Source organism: Leuciscus leuciscus (genome assembly GCF_965113295.1).
Source record: "Leuciscus leuciscus genome assembly, chromosome: 8".
Lineage (NCBI taxonomy): Eukaryota > Metazoa > Chordata > Actinopteri > Cypriniformes > Leuciscidae > Leuciscus > Leuciscus leuciscus.
The window spans coordinates 2,363,087-2,377,805 of record NC_138732.1 but is presented as its reverse complement, the minus strand read 5'-3'; the positions used below and the strand labels follow the sequence as shown (position 1 = coordinate 2,377,805).

At 40.1% G+C, this 14,719-nt stretch overlaps 1 protein-coding gene across 1 annotated transcript; it reads left to right on the top strand.

Annotated features, from left to right (window-relative positions):
• The first annotated feature begins 208 nt into the window (after positions 1 to 208).
• ints10 (integrator complex subunit 10) lies at positions 209 to 14,380 on the top strand. The gene is made up of 17 exons (XM_082176987.1): positions 209 to 461; positions 1,931 to 1,998; positions 2,083 to 2,186; positions 2,776 to 2,915; positions 3,327 to 3,408; positions 3,494 to 3,634; positions 3,864 to 4,035; positions 4,550 to 4,719; positions 5,596 to 5,726; positions 5,991 to 6,144; positions 7,563 to 7,645; positions 8,263 to 8,421; positions 9,091 to 9,199; positions 9,936 to 10,015; positions 10,398 to 10,560; positions 10,744 to 10,837; positions 13,894 to 14,380. The coding sequence occupies exons 1-17, from the start codon at positions 333 to 335 to the stop codon at positions 14,048 to 14,050; spliced, it is 2,136 nt and encodes a 711-aa protein (XP_082033113.1). The 5' UTR covers positions 209 to 332; the 3' UTR covers positions 14,051 to 14,380.
• Positions 14,381 to 14,719: the final 339 nt, after the last annotated feature.

The window sequence follows — 14,719 nt, the reverse complement described above, 5'->3', positions numbered from 1 at the left end:
ATGTCGTCCAAATATTGTCCTATCCTAACAAATTAAAATCCCATACATCAACTGAAAACTTATTTATTCAGCTTTCAGATGATGTATAAAAATCAATTTCAGAAAAGTCCCTCATGTCACTGGTTTTGTGGTGCGATTTCGGATACAGTCTGTGCGTTTCACTGAGTTGGGAAAAGAGACTTTTATTTTGAAACAAAGGAGCGGACCCGGTTCCACCCGGAAGTTAAACACTCGGCGGTCGCCCCGGTGTTTTCTAGTCTGTGCTTTAGTCTTTGAACATCTGAGGGGTTTTATCTTTATTTTACTTATTTGTCCCCCGTTAACGGGAACAAATGTCCGCGCAGGGCGACTGTGAGTTCCTGGTGAAGCGCGCGCGCGAGCTCGTGCCACAGGACCCGTATGCAGCGAAAGCCTGGCTGATCACCGCGCGCACCCTCTATCCCACAGACTTCAACATACAGGTGATGACACACGCACACACACACACACACACACACACACACACACACACACACACACACACACACACACACACACACACACACACACACACACACACACACACACACACACACACACACACACACACACACGAGATCATATACAATAACAACCCCACTGCACACATAATTCAGTGCTCTAGCTCAGGGAGTTTCAATCTTCTAGATGTCACGGACCATCCTCATCCTATAGTGTCATGTGTGTTTGAACTGAGAAAATAATAAAGAGCTCTTTTCTCACAGTGTCTGAAACGGTTCGATTAAAGGTACAATATGTAAGTTTCTCGCCACCAGAGGTCGCATTTTCATAACAATAACAAAGACGAAGCTTGATGACTATGAAGGAGAGTGGAACTATGGGAGAATGTGTTTTCACCATCCAGACATGAATAGAATTCACAAATCATATAAATTATAAAACAGCTAATAAATTAGTTTTTGTATTACCTGTACGTTTGATCACACTATGTTATGTCATCATAATGAATTAGCTGCAAGGAACGTGAAATGTAATGCTATATTAGCCTGTTACTAATATGTGATTATTTGTCAACTGATTTGGAGGGCTAATTACACATTTAAAACAATCGTACTAAAAGTACATTTGAACGAACCCACAGTATTTGCAAGTAATGGCGTTACTGAAGTGCAATATAACTGTGTGTGTACAATAAATAATATATTTTTGCTTACCTGTCCATTAAAACACATGCGAGAGCGGTGTCCAAGTTTGTCGCGAAGCTTTCCATCTCGAAAACGCCACGCCGATATTGATCCTTGTTTTATTCTCTGTTTTTCCCAAAGCCTGCTTGCCTAAGTTGATCTGTGTTTACGTTATTTGGGATTTTCTGTACTCGCCAATCTATAATCGTGAACCATGATGACTGAACGACACAACAGCGATGTGCGAGATATTGTGTCATAGATATGTATATAGATCCCTCATTAGCAGCTTACGAATAGCGGCCCATTGAAACGTCCGCTAATGAGGCATCTATGTGTTATATCTATGGTCTCTACAAGCGGAAACCGAGGATAACGCGGATATTACGTCATTGATAGGCGACAATGATCAGGGACGAGCCATTATTAAAAACTGGAATTTCTCTGGATTTACAAATCCTTGGGAACTTTTGGGAGTGTAAGTACATATTTTAAGTGAATATTTTATCACAAAAATCTTACATATTGCACCTTTAAGGATTCCGTTTCTCTAAACCCCGCCTTTCCGAGAGCTGCTCTGCTCTGATTGGTCAGATGTCGCAGTCTGTTGGGATTGGCCAACCGCTATATTATAAATAAATGTAAAATATTATCTGATTAGTCTTGAATGACTCGTAAGTTCATATGTATATCTGAATGTGAGTATGTGCAGTGTGTTTGCAGGCAGTTTGGTGTCTGATGTGTGTGTTATGTTCATGTGTGTGCAGTATGAGATGTACAGCATCGAGCGCAACGCCGAGAGGACGGCCTCCGCCGGCAGACTCCTGTACGACATGTGAGTCCACACTACACACTATCACTGTGGATGAGTTCATGATTGCAGGCTTCTGGCGTTTAAAGATGTTTTTCTGGTGCACAGATTCGTGAACTTCCCCGAGCAGCCGGTGGTCTGGCGTGAGATCGCAGTGATCACAGCGGCGTTACGAAACGACAGCCAAGACAAACACGCACAGTTTCTCAAAGGTGTGACACACACCAAAATGTGTTATTTATATATTTATATTTTGTGCTGTTTCTGAGTCTCCTACAACAGGTTTACATTCATCCAAGATCAAAAACACTTTATTTCCTCATAATATCCAGTGCAGCGTCAGCTCTTTTCTCTCAGTGTCTGAAACGCTTCCATCAAAGATTCAGTCTCTCTAAGCTCCGCCTCTCTGAGAGCTGCTCTGCTCTGATTGGTCTGACGGCTCAGTCTCCTGTGATTGGTCAGAAACCAAAACACTCATTATCATATCTGAATCTCAGCTCTTGATACACAGTGATACGAACAGTAACAATAGAGTTGGTTATTGTCTCTTTTAGGACAAAATAGCTTTGTTTGTGATGTACTTTGCAGACCTTTTACATTCACAAACAGCTTTAATATTTACACACTACATGAAAGGTAATTTTTGAAAAGGCATAATAGAGGAACTTTAATAATAATAATAACAACCGTAGTGTGTTTAATAACATGTAGTTATAACTAGTTAATAACTATTGTACTGTTGTTGAATAACATGCATGTGATAATGTGTGCGTGTGCGTGTGTGTGTGTGTGTGTGTGCAGGTGTTTTTGAGACTCTTCCAGGTCCAGTTCAGTGTAAGATGCTCTTGAAGGCCACAGAACAGTGTTTCAACACGCTGGAGAAAGCAGAGATGCTGCTGCTGTTACTCAAGAGATTCCCGGAGTCCGTCGTTCAGCATGGAGTGAGTGCAGTCATCACACACACACCGATCCTTCTTTATGACATCAATATATTTCATTTATTTGACAGGAACAGTGCTCATTAATGAACACAAACAATACTGTAAATGAGCCAGAGTTATAATAGGCTAATATTCACCTGGTCATTTCTTAAGAAGGCAACCTGAACTTAAATAAAACTCTGATTTAAGTCCTTTTTATGTAAAGCACTGAATTACCATGGTATAAAATGTGTTATATAAATACGCTTGCTTTGAAGGCTCTCACACATATGTTTAAAACATGTTAAACACACAAACTAATAATGCTTTTGTTGGTCGATGCATAAACGTTATTATTTTTCAACCTAATACAAACCCTGCATGACCTCTGACCTAGGGCTGTCACGATGTGACCCTTGACCTCTCTTCCAGGTGAGTTTGGGAGAGTCCCTGTTAGAGGCGGAGACTGTCGAGGACCTGGACACGCCCGTCAACTGCTTCAGAAAGTTGTTCGGTACAAGTTTATCATCTCTTCATTATTTTATTTTCGTGTTTTTGTGCTTATTTTCCCTGAGCAATTGTGTTGGTCTCGTTCTCAGTGTGTGACGTCCTGCCGCTGATTCTGAATAATCCAGAAATGTGTCTCCCCGTCAGTCTGCTGTATAAGTACATGCACAAAGCAGCAGAGTTTTACATTTGCTACGTCACAAAGGAGCCGTCGGCGGACGGACAGATTCAGGGTAAACGCATGCAATTGCATTTCATTCTGCAACTGCTCTATTAATTTGCATATGGCAGAAATAGTAAAGTAGTGCACATTTTAATTTATTTAATTTATTTAAAAGATTTTTACATAGCAGCTTCATAGAAGTAAACAGGAAAATAACAGCATTAATGGTGCAAAGTTCATCAATTATGAAACAGGCAACACTGTCTATTCCAATAACATTCTATTTTGTAATTGGTCAGGCTCACAGGAAGTGGGTGGTCTGAAGTCTCCGGGAAGGGGGCGGAGTCAGCGTGTTGTGATTGGCGGGCTGTCGGAGAAGTCGTCAGTGGTGACGGAGCCGTGGGAGCGGATGCTGGAGATGGTGTGTGTCGTCGGCTCGCTCTGTGATTGGCAGGGAGAGAAAGGAAGCCGGTGAGAATCTGTGAAACGATGTCATAGGGCCCTATTGCAGGGTCTAAAGCACAAGGCTCTAGTGTACTTAGCGCGTTGTGTACGCGCGTTGTGACCCATTACTATGTGTTACTGACCCATTACTATGTACTAATGTGTGGCTCACATTACTAACGCGCTCTTTAAATAAATAAATAAATATTGCACCAACCATTGACTTTAGACCAGGGATCAGTCGGTCAATGGCTCAGTCTATTTCAGTTCCTCAAAATTAAAAACAATTCGCCTGAACACACACTCGTTCTCAGACCAGCAGCTAATGGACGCACTAATGGGCGCACAAATGCATTTGCTATTTAAACAACGTGACGCTGGACGTGAAAATTATAACTGCGTCGGGCTGAAACTAGCAAAACACACTTGTGTCGCGCCTGGAGCTGCATTGCACCGGATGTATGATAGAGCCCATAATGATTGATGCATATGATCAGCTCTTATTACTCTCTCTCTCTCTCTCTTTGTGTGTGTATTGCAGGTCGTACTCAGAGCTCCTGCAGCGTGTAACAGAGTTGTGTCGGTACATGTCTGCTGCGGATAGTGAAGGTTTTTCCCGCTGCTGTGGTCAGATCGTCACCTGCTGCTCACTGGTGCTGTTTCACTGCGCGTTTCACTACGTCTCTGCCGTGCAGCCGTCACTGTTCCAGGGTCAGTGTGAGAGTGTGAGTGAGAGAGTGTGTGAGTGAGAGAGTGTGTGAGTGAAAGAGTGAGAGAGTATCAGAGTGTGTGAGAGTGTGAGAGTGTGAGAGAGTGTGAGAGAGTGTGAGAGAGTGAGTGAGTGAGTGAGTGAGTGAGTGTGAGATTGTCAGATAGTGAGAAAGAGTGAGAGAGTGTGTGTGAGTGAGTGTGAGTGAGTGTGATTGAGTGTGAGATTGTCAGATAGTCAGATAGTGAGAAAGAGTGAGAGAGTGTGTGTGTGTGAGTGAGTGTGATTGAGAGTGAGTGAGTGAGTGAGTGAGTGTGAGATTGTCAGATAGTGAGAAAGAGTGAGAGAGTGTGTGTTTGTGTGCAAACATTGACATTCACTTGTATGACTTTAAAAAATGCAAACTGATCAAACACAAGTAACATCTACATTTTGTGGTATTGTCATTTTTTTAGTGGTACCGTGCAACAGACATCTATTGTTTTTTGTTATATTTTGTTACAATATCATCATCATTTAATATTCCACATTATCTACTCAACAATGTGTATAAGGGAGAAAAAGTAGATGTATTTAACAACATATGGAATCATATATATATATATATACATACATACAGTATATTTACATATTCACATAGAAAATAGTTCTTTTAAATTGTAATAAAACTTAACAATGTTTTTACTGTATTTGTGATGATGATATATATACAGCCTTGCTGAGCAGAAGAGACTTCTTTCCAAAAAATCCAGACTTTTGACCACCAGTGTGTGTATATATATATATATATATATATATATATATATTCTTTAGTTGTGATTCATTAATCTGTCTATCTCTGTAAGCTGTAGATATGTAATGGTCAGATGTTGTTACAGGCCACGGTTCTCTGAGCTCGAGTCCCTGGGTTCTGCTGGAGGATCTGTCGAGTGTTTACACTGATGTGGAAGTGGAGCGCAAGCACGCGCATAAGAAACGCAAGCTGGCCGACGGACGAGAGAAAACCATGGTGAGTCTCAGAGGTCAAAGTTTATTGGTCATTATTACACAGGTGTGTGTGTGTGTGTGTGTGTGTGTGTGTGTGTGTGTGTGTGTGTGTGTGTGTGTGATCTCAGAATAAACCCCTTCAGGCTGATGAAGATCTGATCCTGATCTCCCTGTCGGGTTTATTCTGAGATAACAACCGGCTGGATCTACATTATCCCTTACTTATTGTTAAGGTTAGTTCTGTGTGAATGTATGTGGTGTACATCAGTTCTGACTGTGTGTGTAGAGCTCTGATGATGAGGACGTGTTGGCCAAAGGCAGAGGGCGGCACATCGTGGTGAATAACACAGAGATGTCGAGTTGGGCCGAGACCTTGGAACACTTCCGTACAGCCAGAGAAAGCTGGGATCTGCTGCACTCACACCAGAGCCTGGAGACAGGTATATCTGTCTGTCTGTCTGTCTGTCTGTCTGTCTGTCTATACAAATATTCAAAGTTCATTATTAAAGGGATAGTTCACCCAAAAATGAAAATTAGCCCATGATTTACTCACCCTGAACTCATCCTAGGAGACATTCACTGCCATTATAAAGCTTGGAAGAGCCAGGACATTTTTTTAATATAACTCTGATTGTGTTCGTCTGAAAGAAGAATGTCAAACACCTAGGATGAGTTCAGGGTGAGTAAATCATGGGCTAATTTTCATTTTTGGGTGAACTATCCCTTTAATCAGCAAGACAAATATAAAATTTTGCCTTCCTAGGGATGTCAAAATGTCTGAAAAGCTAAATTCAAATTTCTTTCTTAAATATGAGCAAAATTTTGAATTATACTCTAATTCTAAAGGCAATATTTAATGTTAGAGGAAAAAAGTACTGTATTGTCTCCTATGCCCACTAGAGGACACAAGCGAGCGACATAAGCAGATATAAACCTATTAAATCAAAGCATCTTTTATTGAAATGAAATGACATACATTTTTAAAAGTGCATTAACTTTTCAAACAATTGTTCTTAAATTAAATAGAATTTCCTTAATGTGCATCCAAGGAAAATGAGGTTACTTACAATAGTGCATGAAACTGTGTCTGTTCATCAGTAACCTGAGAAAACACACTTCAACAGAAGCGTAATGAACTACATGAACACAAAATAGACATTCAGAAACACTCACTTCTACTCACTCATCTATCTGATCTGTTCATCAAAAACACCAGACGCTCAACTCGATCTGAGCGAGTGCTGAGCGCTTTTTGTTGACAATGTTTTCAACACACACACACACACACACACACACACACACACACACACACACACACACACACACACACACACACACACACACACACACACACACACACACACTCACACATTCACACACTCACTCTCACACATACACATGCTATGTGCTTTTAGTTGACAGTGTATCCAGCTGATGAAAACACACACTCAGCTCTGACCGATGTGCAGGTTTGGTCGAGTGTGTCGTTGTGTCGACACGAGTGTGTCACCAACTGAGAGGGCTTTCATTAGCAGGGTTTTTATTCCCGCCACTTTTCAAATGAACAACGCAGCCACACCTGCTGTATACTGGATAAGCTAACACAAACACACCGCGTCAGTTTCCTCATTATCACGTCTCGTGCGCCTCTCGACACACCAAACATTCAAATGCACTGTTTTTGCATTTGAATGTGCAGATTTTTTTTTTTGATTTTTTTTTATGCAACGAAAATTCAACATTCTAACATTTTACTTTTTTACTTAGTAATTTTATTAACAGCTGCTAATATATTCCACGAGTCATTATTTGTTTTAAACCGTAAATGAGGACTTCTTGTGTCATTGGTTTCTTCCAGAGTTCGCTAAGATCTGCTCAGCGTGGAAGACTGAGATGTGGTTGTGGTTTCGGATCTTTCTCACAGATATGCTCATTTATCAGGTATGATTTGGGTTTGATGATTTGTTGTTTGTTGCTTGATTGATTGATAATAGAGATCATATCTTAAGTCATATATTCATGTTTAACCTCTTAAGTGTCTTGCCCATATATTTTTAGACCAATAATATCTTAGTAAAAACCTAAAGTAACCTAAAAAATGTCTGAAAATGTTTTGAATATAAAGAAAAATATCATTGATTCTCGATTTGTGATGCGGCAGCGGGCTATAACGCACATGTGCTCTTTTTATGTGTTTATTCGAGGTTGAAATCAAATCAAATTGGAGGGTTGTGACAGTTAACGGTTAACTCTTTATATTCCTGTTTCTAGTTAAATATTATTAACAGCTTGATCTTGCTCTTTTGTGGAGAAAACGCTGCTCACAAACTTATGTTAGTTCAAAGCAAATTAGTTAATTCGGTCAAACTGATTCACAAATCAATCTGAATGAATCTGAATATTATTTTATTCCAGCTTTAGATTAATTAACAACAATATTTGTAATAGTTTAATTTTAGTTAATGAAAATAACCCATAGGAATAGACATTTTAAGGGAATTTCTGTGGCAAAAACTTTGTTAAAGTTATTCTTCATTGGTTTGTATGTGTGTGTTCAGGGTCAGTACCGGAAGTCTCTGTCCAGTCTAGCTCTGATGTCATCACTGCAGAACCAGCAGAACCAGAACCAGAACTCCCTCTCGACCTCCTCAAACCTGGAGACACACAGAGCGATTATACAGCAGGCCTCCTGTCACTACGCCCTGGGAGAGTACAGGGTAACACACACTCTCTCTCTCTCTCTCTCTGACACACACACACACACTCTCTCTCTCTCTCTCTCTCTCTCTCTGACACACACACACGCACTCTCTCTCTCTCTCTCTCTGACACACACACACACACACACTCTCTCTCTCTCTCTCTCTCTGACACACACACACACTCTCTCTCTCTCTCTCTGACACACACACACGCACTCTCTCTCTCTCTCTCTCTCTCTCTGACACACACACACACACACTCTCTCTCTCTCTCTCTCTCTCTGACACACACACACGCACTCTCTCTCTCTGACACACACACACACACACACGCACTCTCTCTCTCTCTGACACACACACACACACGCACTCTCTCTCTCTCTGACACACACACACACACACGCACTCAGACACACTCTCTCTCACACACACATTCTCTCTCTCTCTCTGACACACACATACACACTCACACACACACTCACACACACACACACACACACACACACACACACACACACACACACACACACACACACACACACACACACACACACACACACTCTCTCTCTCACACACACACACACACACACACACACACACACACACACACACACACACACACACACACTCATCAGCCCGCCTGTTCTCAGTGTGTCTCGTCTCCTTCCCGCTGTGATTGGTCAGATGGCGTGTGAGAAGCTTCTAGAAGTGGTCGCTGGTCTGACGCCCCAGAATCAGGACGCAGTGAAGAGCATCGAGGAGCAGCGCAAACCCCGGAGCAAAACCAGGAAAGGTGTGTGTGTGTGTGTGAGAGTGAGTGTCTCTGCGGCGACAGACCGTCATACGGCATTTACTGTATATGTAAAACTCAAGCCTGTAGCAGCGAAACTTCTGCACACAGTTCCGCACTTAATCCAAGTTAAATGGATTAAGATATGGATTAAAAAAGCATGTTAAATTTGTCACTTTTTGAGGGTGAGCAAAAACGCACCACTTTTGTGTCTGTCCCTTTAAATGCAAATGAGCTGCTGCTCCTGGTACAGAGGGCGGAGCTTCAAGAGCTTGTGTGTGTGTGTGTGTGTGTGTGTGTGTTAGCAGCTCTGATTACCTAACAAAGACATGCACTGAACATTTCAAAAACTTTTAGCCTTTTATGTTCAAACTGAAGTCAGACAAAGATGGAGAGACTCAAGAAGAAGTGACAACATGTAGAAGCAACAGGACATTTCTGAATGGTTAGTTGATGAGTTTATGAAGCTGATGTGTAGTTATCTTCTAGTCATTGATTAGCATATTCTGTCATGATAATCTATAAATCGCGTTCCTGGGGGCGGGGTTTATGTAAATTATAGGGTTAGTGATGTCACTAACCCGGGAAGAAACTCATTGTAGTTCCAGCCGTTTGTTGTAGTCCTTGAAAAGCGATTTCTGTAAAAAAAATATATCTCCTTTTGCTTTGAACTTTGAGCGTCGTAACTTTACAGAAGTTGTTTATGCTCTAACAGCAACATTACACACTCTATCGACAGGTAATGATCTGAGGCTCGTCCCCTGCACCAGTAAATCCATCCTTCCTTTCTGTCTTCAGCTGATGCTGGCGTGTTTCAAGGTACCAGATCTGCATATCTCACCTCACAGCTCAACATTTCAACTCAAGATTCAGTTCATAATGCGTTTTGATTCAACATTCAAGATTAAAACAGCTTTATTGGCATGGTGAAAGAAATCTTTACAGTGGCAAAGCATTAATAACACTATACAATAATAAAAAAAACATATATATTAATAATACAATAATAATAATGAAGAAAACATTTAAATTCAGCATGAAAATGAACACAGCAATAAAAATGTTTAATCTTCTAATATTTATATCAGTCTCTAGTATATCTTCTAATATATATATATATATATATGTGTCTCTAGGCATATAGTGAGTGTGTTGGTAGCACACGATAATAATTGTGTGTTACGTTTTGTCTCTCTCTAAGCTGAGGGCTTTCACAGACAACAGAGATGACCTCGCTCTTGGTCATGTGATCGTTCTCCTGCAACATGATTGGCCACAGGGTGAGAACCTCTTCCTGAAGGCGGTGGATAAGATCTGTCAGCAGGGCAGTTTCCAATACGAGAACTTCTTCAACTATGTCACCAGTATCCTTCACGTTAAACAATCTTCCTAGGGCTTGTATTGCGCGCACAGATTTTATATTCTCATATTAAAGACTTCTGAAAATTAACATTGTAAGGCCTGACATATGAAACAACAGTCCAATAATTCCAGTCATAATTGTATTTTCATGCGAATGTTTGTCCTTGACCAGCTTTCTCCACTAGATATTGACATGTTAGAAGAGTTTGCTTACCTCCGTACAACAGAAGGTGGGCGTGTCCAGCTGGAGCTGCTGCCCAATCAGGGGATGCTTATCAAGTAAGTCCCGCCCACATCACACACACACACACACATCAGCCGTTAGAACTGGAAATGATGACAGATCATCTGAGGTCTCTCCCTCCTTTCTGCTTCCTCTCTCCTTTTGTTTTGGACATAGTGAATCGGCTGCGGTTACGATGAACAACCATTAGCGAGTTTTCCTTACCCTGCTTTCTGATTGGCTCATTAGAAGTGTTTATGTTCTCCAGACGCTTTTTATTTTATTTTTTAAGGCATTTATGATCAGTTTTATGGGCTGTGTCTGAGCTGAGGTCTGTTTAGGGTCGGGAATCGAGAGCATAGTGTTAAAAATGAATCAAACAAAACGACTTACAGATATAAATCATAAAGTATTACTTTCATCATGTCCAATTTGAAATGAAGCAAAAGCGAATCTCTTTTTATAATTTTTTTGTCATTAAGATACTATTATCATTTTTATTAATAATTTGAATTGGGTTTTATTTTTATATTTTTCATTTTATTTTGTTTTACCTAAATGTTGTCTCATTTTTATTCGTTATGTCTATATTTGTATTAATTAATTGTAAAAAAATTGTATTATCGTTTTAGCAAAAAAGTTCAATGTTTAAGGTTTTTTATGGTTTATTATTATTTTAAATACAGTAAATAATTAGAAACGAAAAATTGGGGGATAATGTATCACTCTTCATATAATGGCTTTTCACCACATAAATAGTGAAATATTGATTTGAGAAGAAACCGTTTTAAAATCATATACACTAATCAAATCTCAACTTCTCAAATAAATATTTCATTACTGATCATGTGATTATTTATGTGGTGAAAAGCCAATTATACGAAAAGCGAAAAGTTGGCAGATTGTCGTTCTGGCAACAAGACGAACACTTCAACACTGTTACCGTAGGCCTATTAATAATACTGATGTCCTAAGGTTTGATTTTACAGTAAATATAGTCGATAACTGAGGCTGCGTTTAATTAAACGAGAGAGAGAGAGTGTGTTTATCTGCGGTGTATAGAAGCCATTATACGGCATTGCTGTTGACATCATTATCGGCCAATAGCTGGCCTCGGAATGTTGCGACTGACCAATCAGAACCAAGCATTTCAGAGAGGCGTGTGGTATCTCCTGACGAGGCGTTTGTTCCGCTGTGGGAGTGTGTGAGCTGTGGTAGAGCTGGCGGTGCGTTTGAGGTCAGCCCCGTCACTCGAGGTGCTGATGAAATGGTGTTTGCTGTCCGTAGGAACCCCAGCCCCGCCCTAGGGGTGGAGTTAAACACCCTGATGCTTCCAGGGGCTCAGAAGGCTGACAGGTACCCCGCCCCCTTCATCGAAACCCCGCCCCCATCATCGAAACCCCGCCCCCAAACTCCTCCCAGCCTGCTCATGCGTTTACATTCTCCTCCTTTTCGTTCTTCTCACTGGGTTTTCATTCTGTTCAAGCATTTTCATTTTGCAAGATTGTTCCTGTTCTCATACGGCTCCTTTTCTTTTGTGTTTTACTCAAATGGCTGTGAAGTCTTTGAAGAGCGTTCTTTTGTTTGTTTGACGACATTGTGTTTGTTGTTTTCATTGAATATCAGCGTTTTACATTTTACGAGTGAATCTCACAGGAAACGTCAAGAAACGTCCGGGTCATATTTCACCAAGAGGATCAAAAGACATTTATAATGCATAATGAAGAACAACCCATTTGCATTATTGACTGAATGTGGAAAAAGTCTGATTCTCATTATTGAAATGCAAAATATATTTTTATATAAATTGTAAACGTGTTTGTGAAGAACAAGTGAAAGTAGAGCTGCACGATTCTGGATAAATTGAGATCACGATTCTCCCACGATTCTAAACAACTAAACAAAATAAAAAGCTAAAATGTTTAGTTAATCTAAATAAATAATTTAAAAAATCTGTTTGAAGGAATGATTCAATGACTCACTCAAATATCTCACTTGTTTCAGAACTGGACGAATCCGCGTTTTTGAACGAATCTCTTGAGTGAATGATTCAATGACTCACTCATAAATACTTCACTTGTTTCAGTACTGGACGAATCCGCGTTTTTGAACGAATCTCTTGAGTGAATGATTCAATGACTCACTCATAAATACTTCACTTGTTTCAGTACTGGACGAATCCGTGTTTTGGAACGAATATCTTGAGTGAATGATTCAATGACTCACTCAAATATCTCACTTGTTTCAGAACTATATGAATCTGCGTTTTTGAACGAATCTCTTGAGTGAATGATTCAATGACTCACTCATAAATACTTCACTTGTTTCAGTACTGGACGAATCTGCGTTTTTGAACGAATCTCTTGAGTGAATGATTCAATGACTCACTCATAAATATTTCACTTGTTTCAGTACTGGACGAATTCGCGTTTTTGAACGAATCTCTTGAGTGAATGATTCAATGACTCACTCAAATATCTCACTTGTTTCAGAACTATACGAATCTGCGTTTTTGAACGAATCTCTTGAGTGAATGATTCAACAACTCACTCAAATATTTCACTTGTTTCAGTACTGGACGAATCCACGTTTTTGAACGAATCTCTTGAATGAATGATTCAATGACTCACTCATAAATACTTCACTTGTTTCAGTACTGGACGAGTCAGCGTTTTTAACAAATCTCCTGAGTGAATGATTCAATGACTCACTCATAAATACTTCACTTGTTTCAGTACTGGACGAATCCGCGTTTTTAACAAATCTCCTGAGTGAATGATTCAATGAACAATACATTTTTAACAGTCACTTGTCGCCACCTACTGGTGTAACGATGCAATCAATACAATTGTTATTTGACCTCCAAATTAGGCTTTATTTGGCATGGAATATGATCCAGACTTTCTTTGTGAGGTTCACCCTTATATGTATTTGTGTGTGTGTGTGTGTGTGTGTGTGTGTGTGTGTGTCCAGTGTTTTGTTGGACGGGCTGTGTACAGCTCTTATCGCTCTGAATGTGGAGAAACTGCTGTTTTGTTTGTTTAATTTCAGTTCTTTCTGTACTTTGAGACTCAGCTCTGTGTCTTCACATGCCGTGTGTCTGTTTTCATAGACATCACACCGTAACTCGAGGAATCACCAAAGGCGTGAAGGAGGATTTTCGGCTGGCGATGGAGCGTCAGGTGTCGCGGTGTGGAGAGAACCTGTTCACGGTGCTTCATCGTTTCTGCATTAATGAAAAGATCATCCTCATCCAGTCATTACCCTGAGCGACTCGTGTTTCAGTCGGATCTATCAGGTCTGCTTTACATTCTTATGATGTAAGAGGACATGATAAAGGACATGTTTTTTTTAAACATCAAGCTTTAGACATGTTTAAAGCAGAACCATCCAGCAGAACTCATTGTTTTATTTGAGGTATTAATTAAACAATAAAAAAAGATTCAGCATTTCCATATTTTTGTCTGTAAATGGAGATTGCACTGTTAAATTTATGTTTTTTTACATTGCGTTGTTGTACAATACATCATGAACTCGACTGTGTTTTGTGTGATATGTTTGCTGGCAGCTCATAATAAATAAGTGTTTCTCTAGTTGTATACTGAGATTTTTCATTAATGCTCTGCTCGTTTTATCACTTAAAATCATCTTTAATCACCAAAATTACATATTTAAATGATTTTTCCTTGAAAAAAAGTCTTCATGCCTTAAAATATCTTGAATGTAACTCGACACCCTTGCCTCATTTAGTATGCATGGTTCTATGAATATGCAAATGAGCCCCGCCTCCACTCACTCACTCAGCTCAGAGATCCACTGGTTGACGATCACACGTTGATCTGATTGGTTACAAGGTAGTTTGTGACGTCAGAAACACCAGCGATTTCAAAGCGTGTGTTTGAGACTGTCTTTGGTTCACTGCAGTTTTAAGGAGGAAA

Coding starts and splice junctions, on each gene's coding strand:
- ints10 (XM_082176987.1), top strand. CDS start 333: ATGTCCGCGCAGGGCGACTGTGAGTTCCTGGTGAAGCGCGCGCGCGAG. Junction 2,187..2,775: donor ACACGCACAGTTTCTCAAAG/GTGTGACACACA, acceptor GTGTGTGTGCAG/GTGTTTTTGAGACTCTTCCA. Junction 9,200..9,935: donor CCGGAGCAAAACCAGGAAAG/GTGTGTGTGTGT, acceptor CTCTATCGACAG/GTAATGATCTGAGGCTCGTC.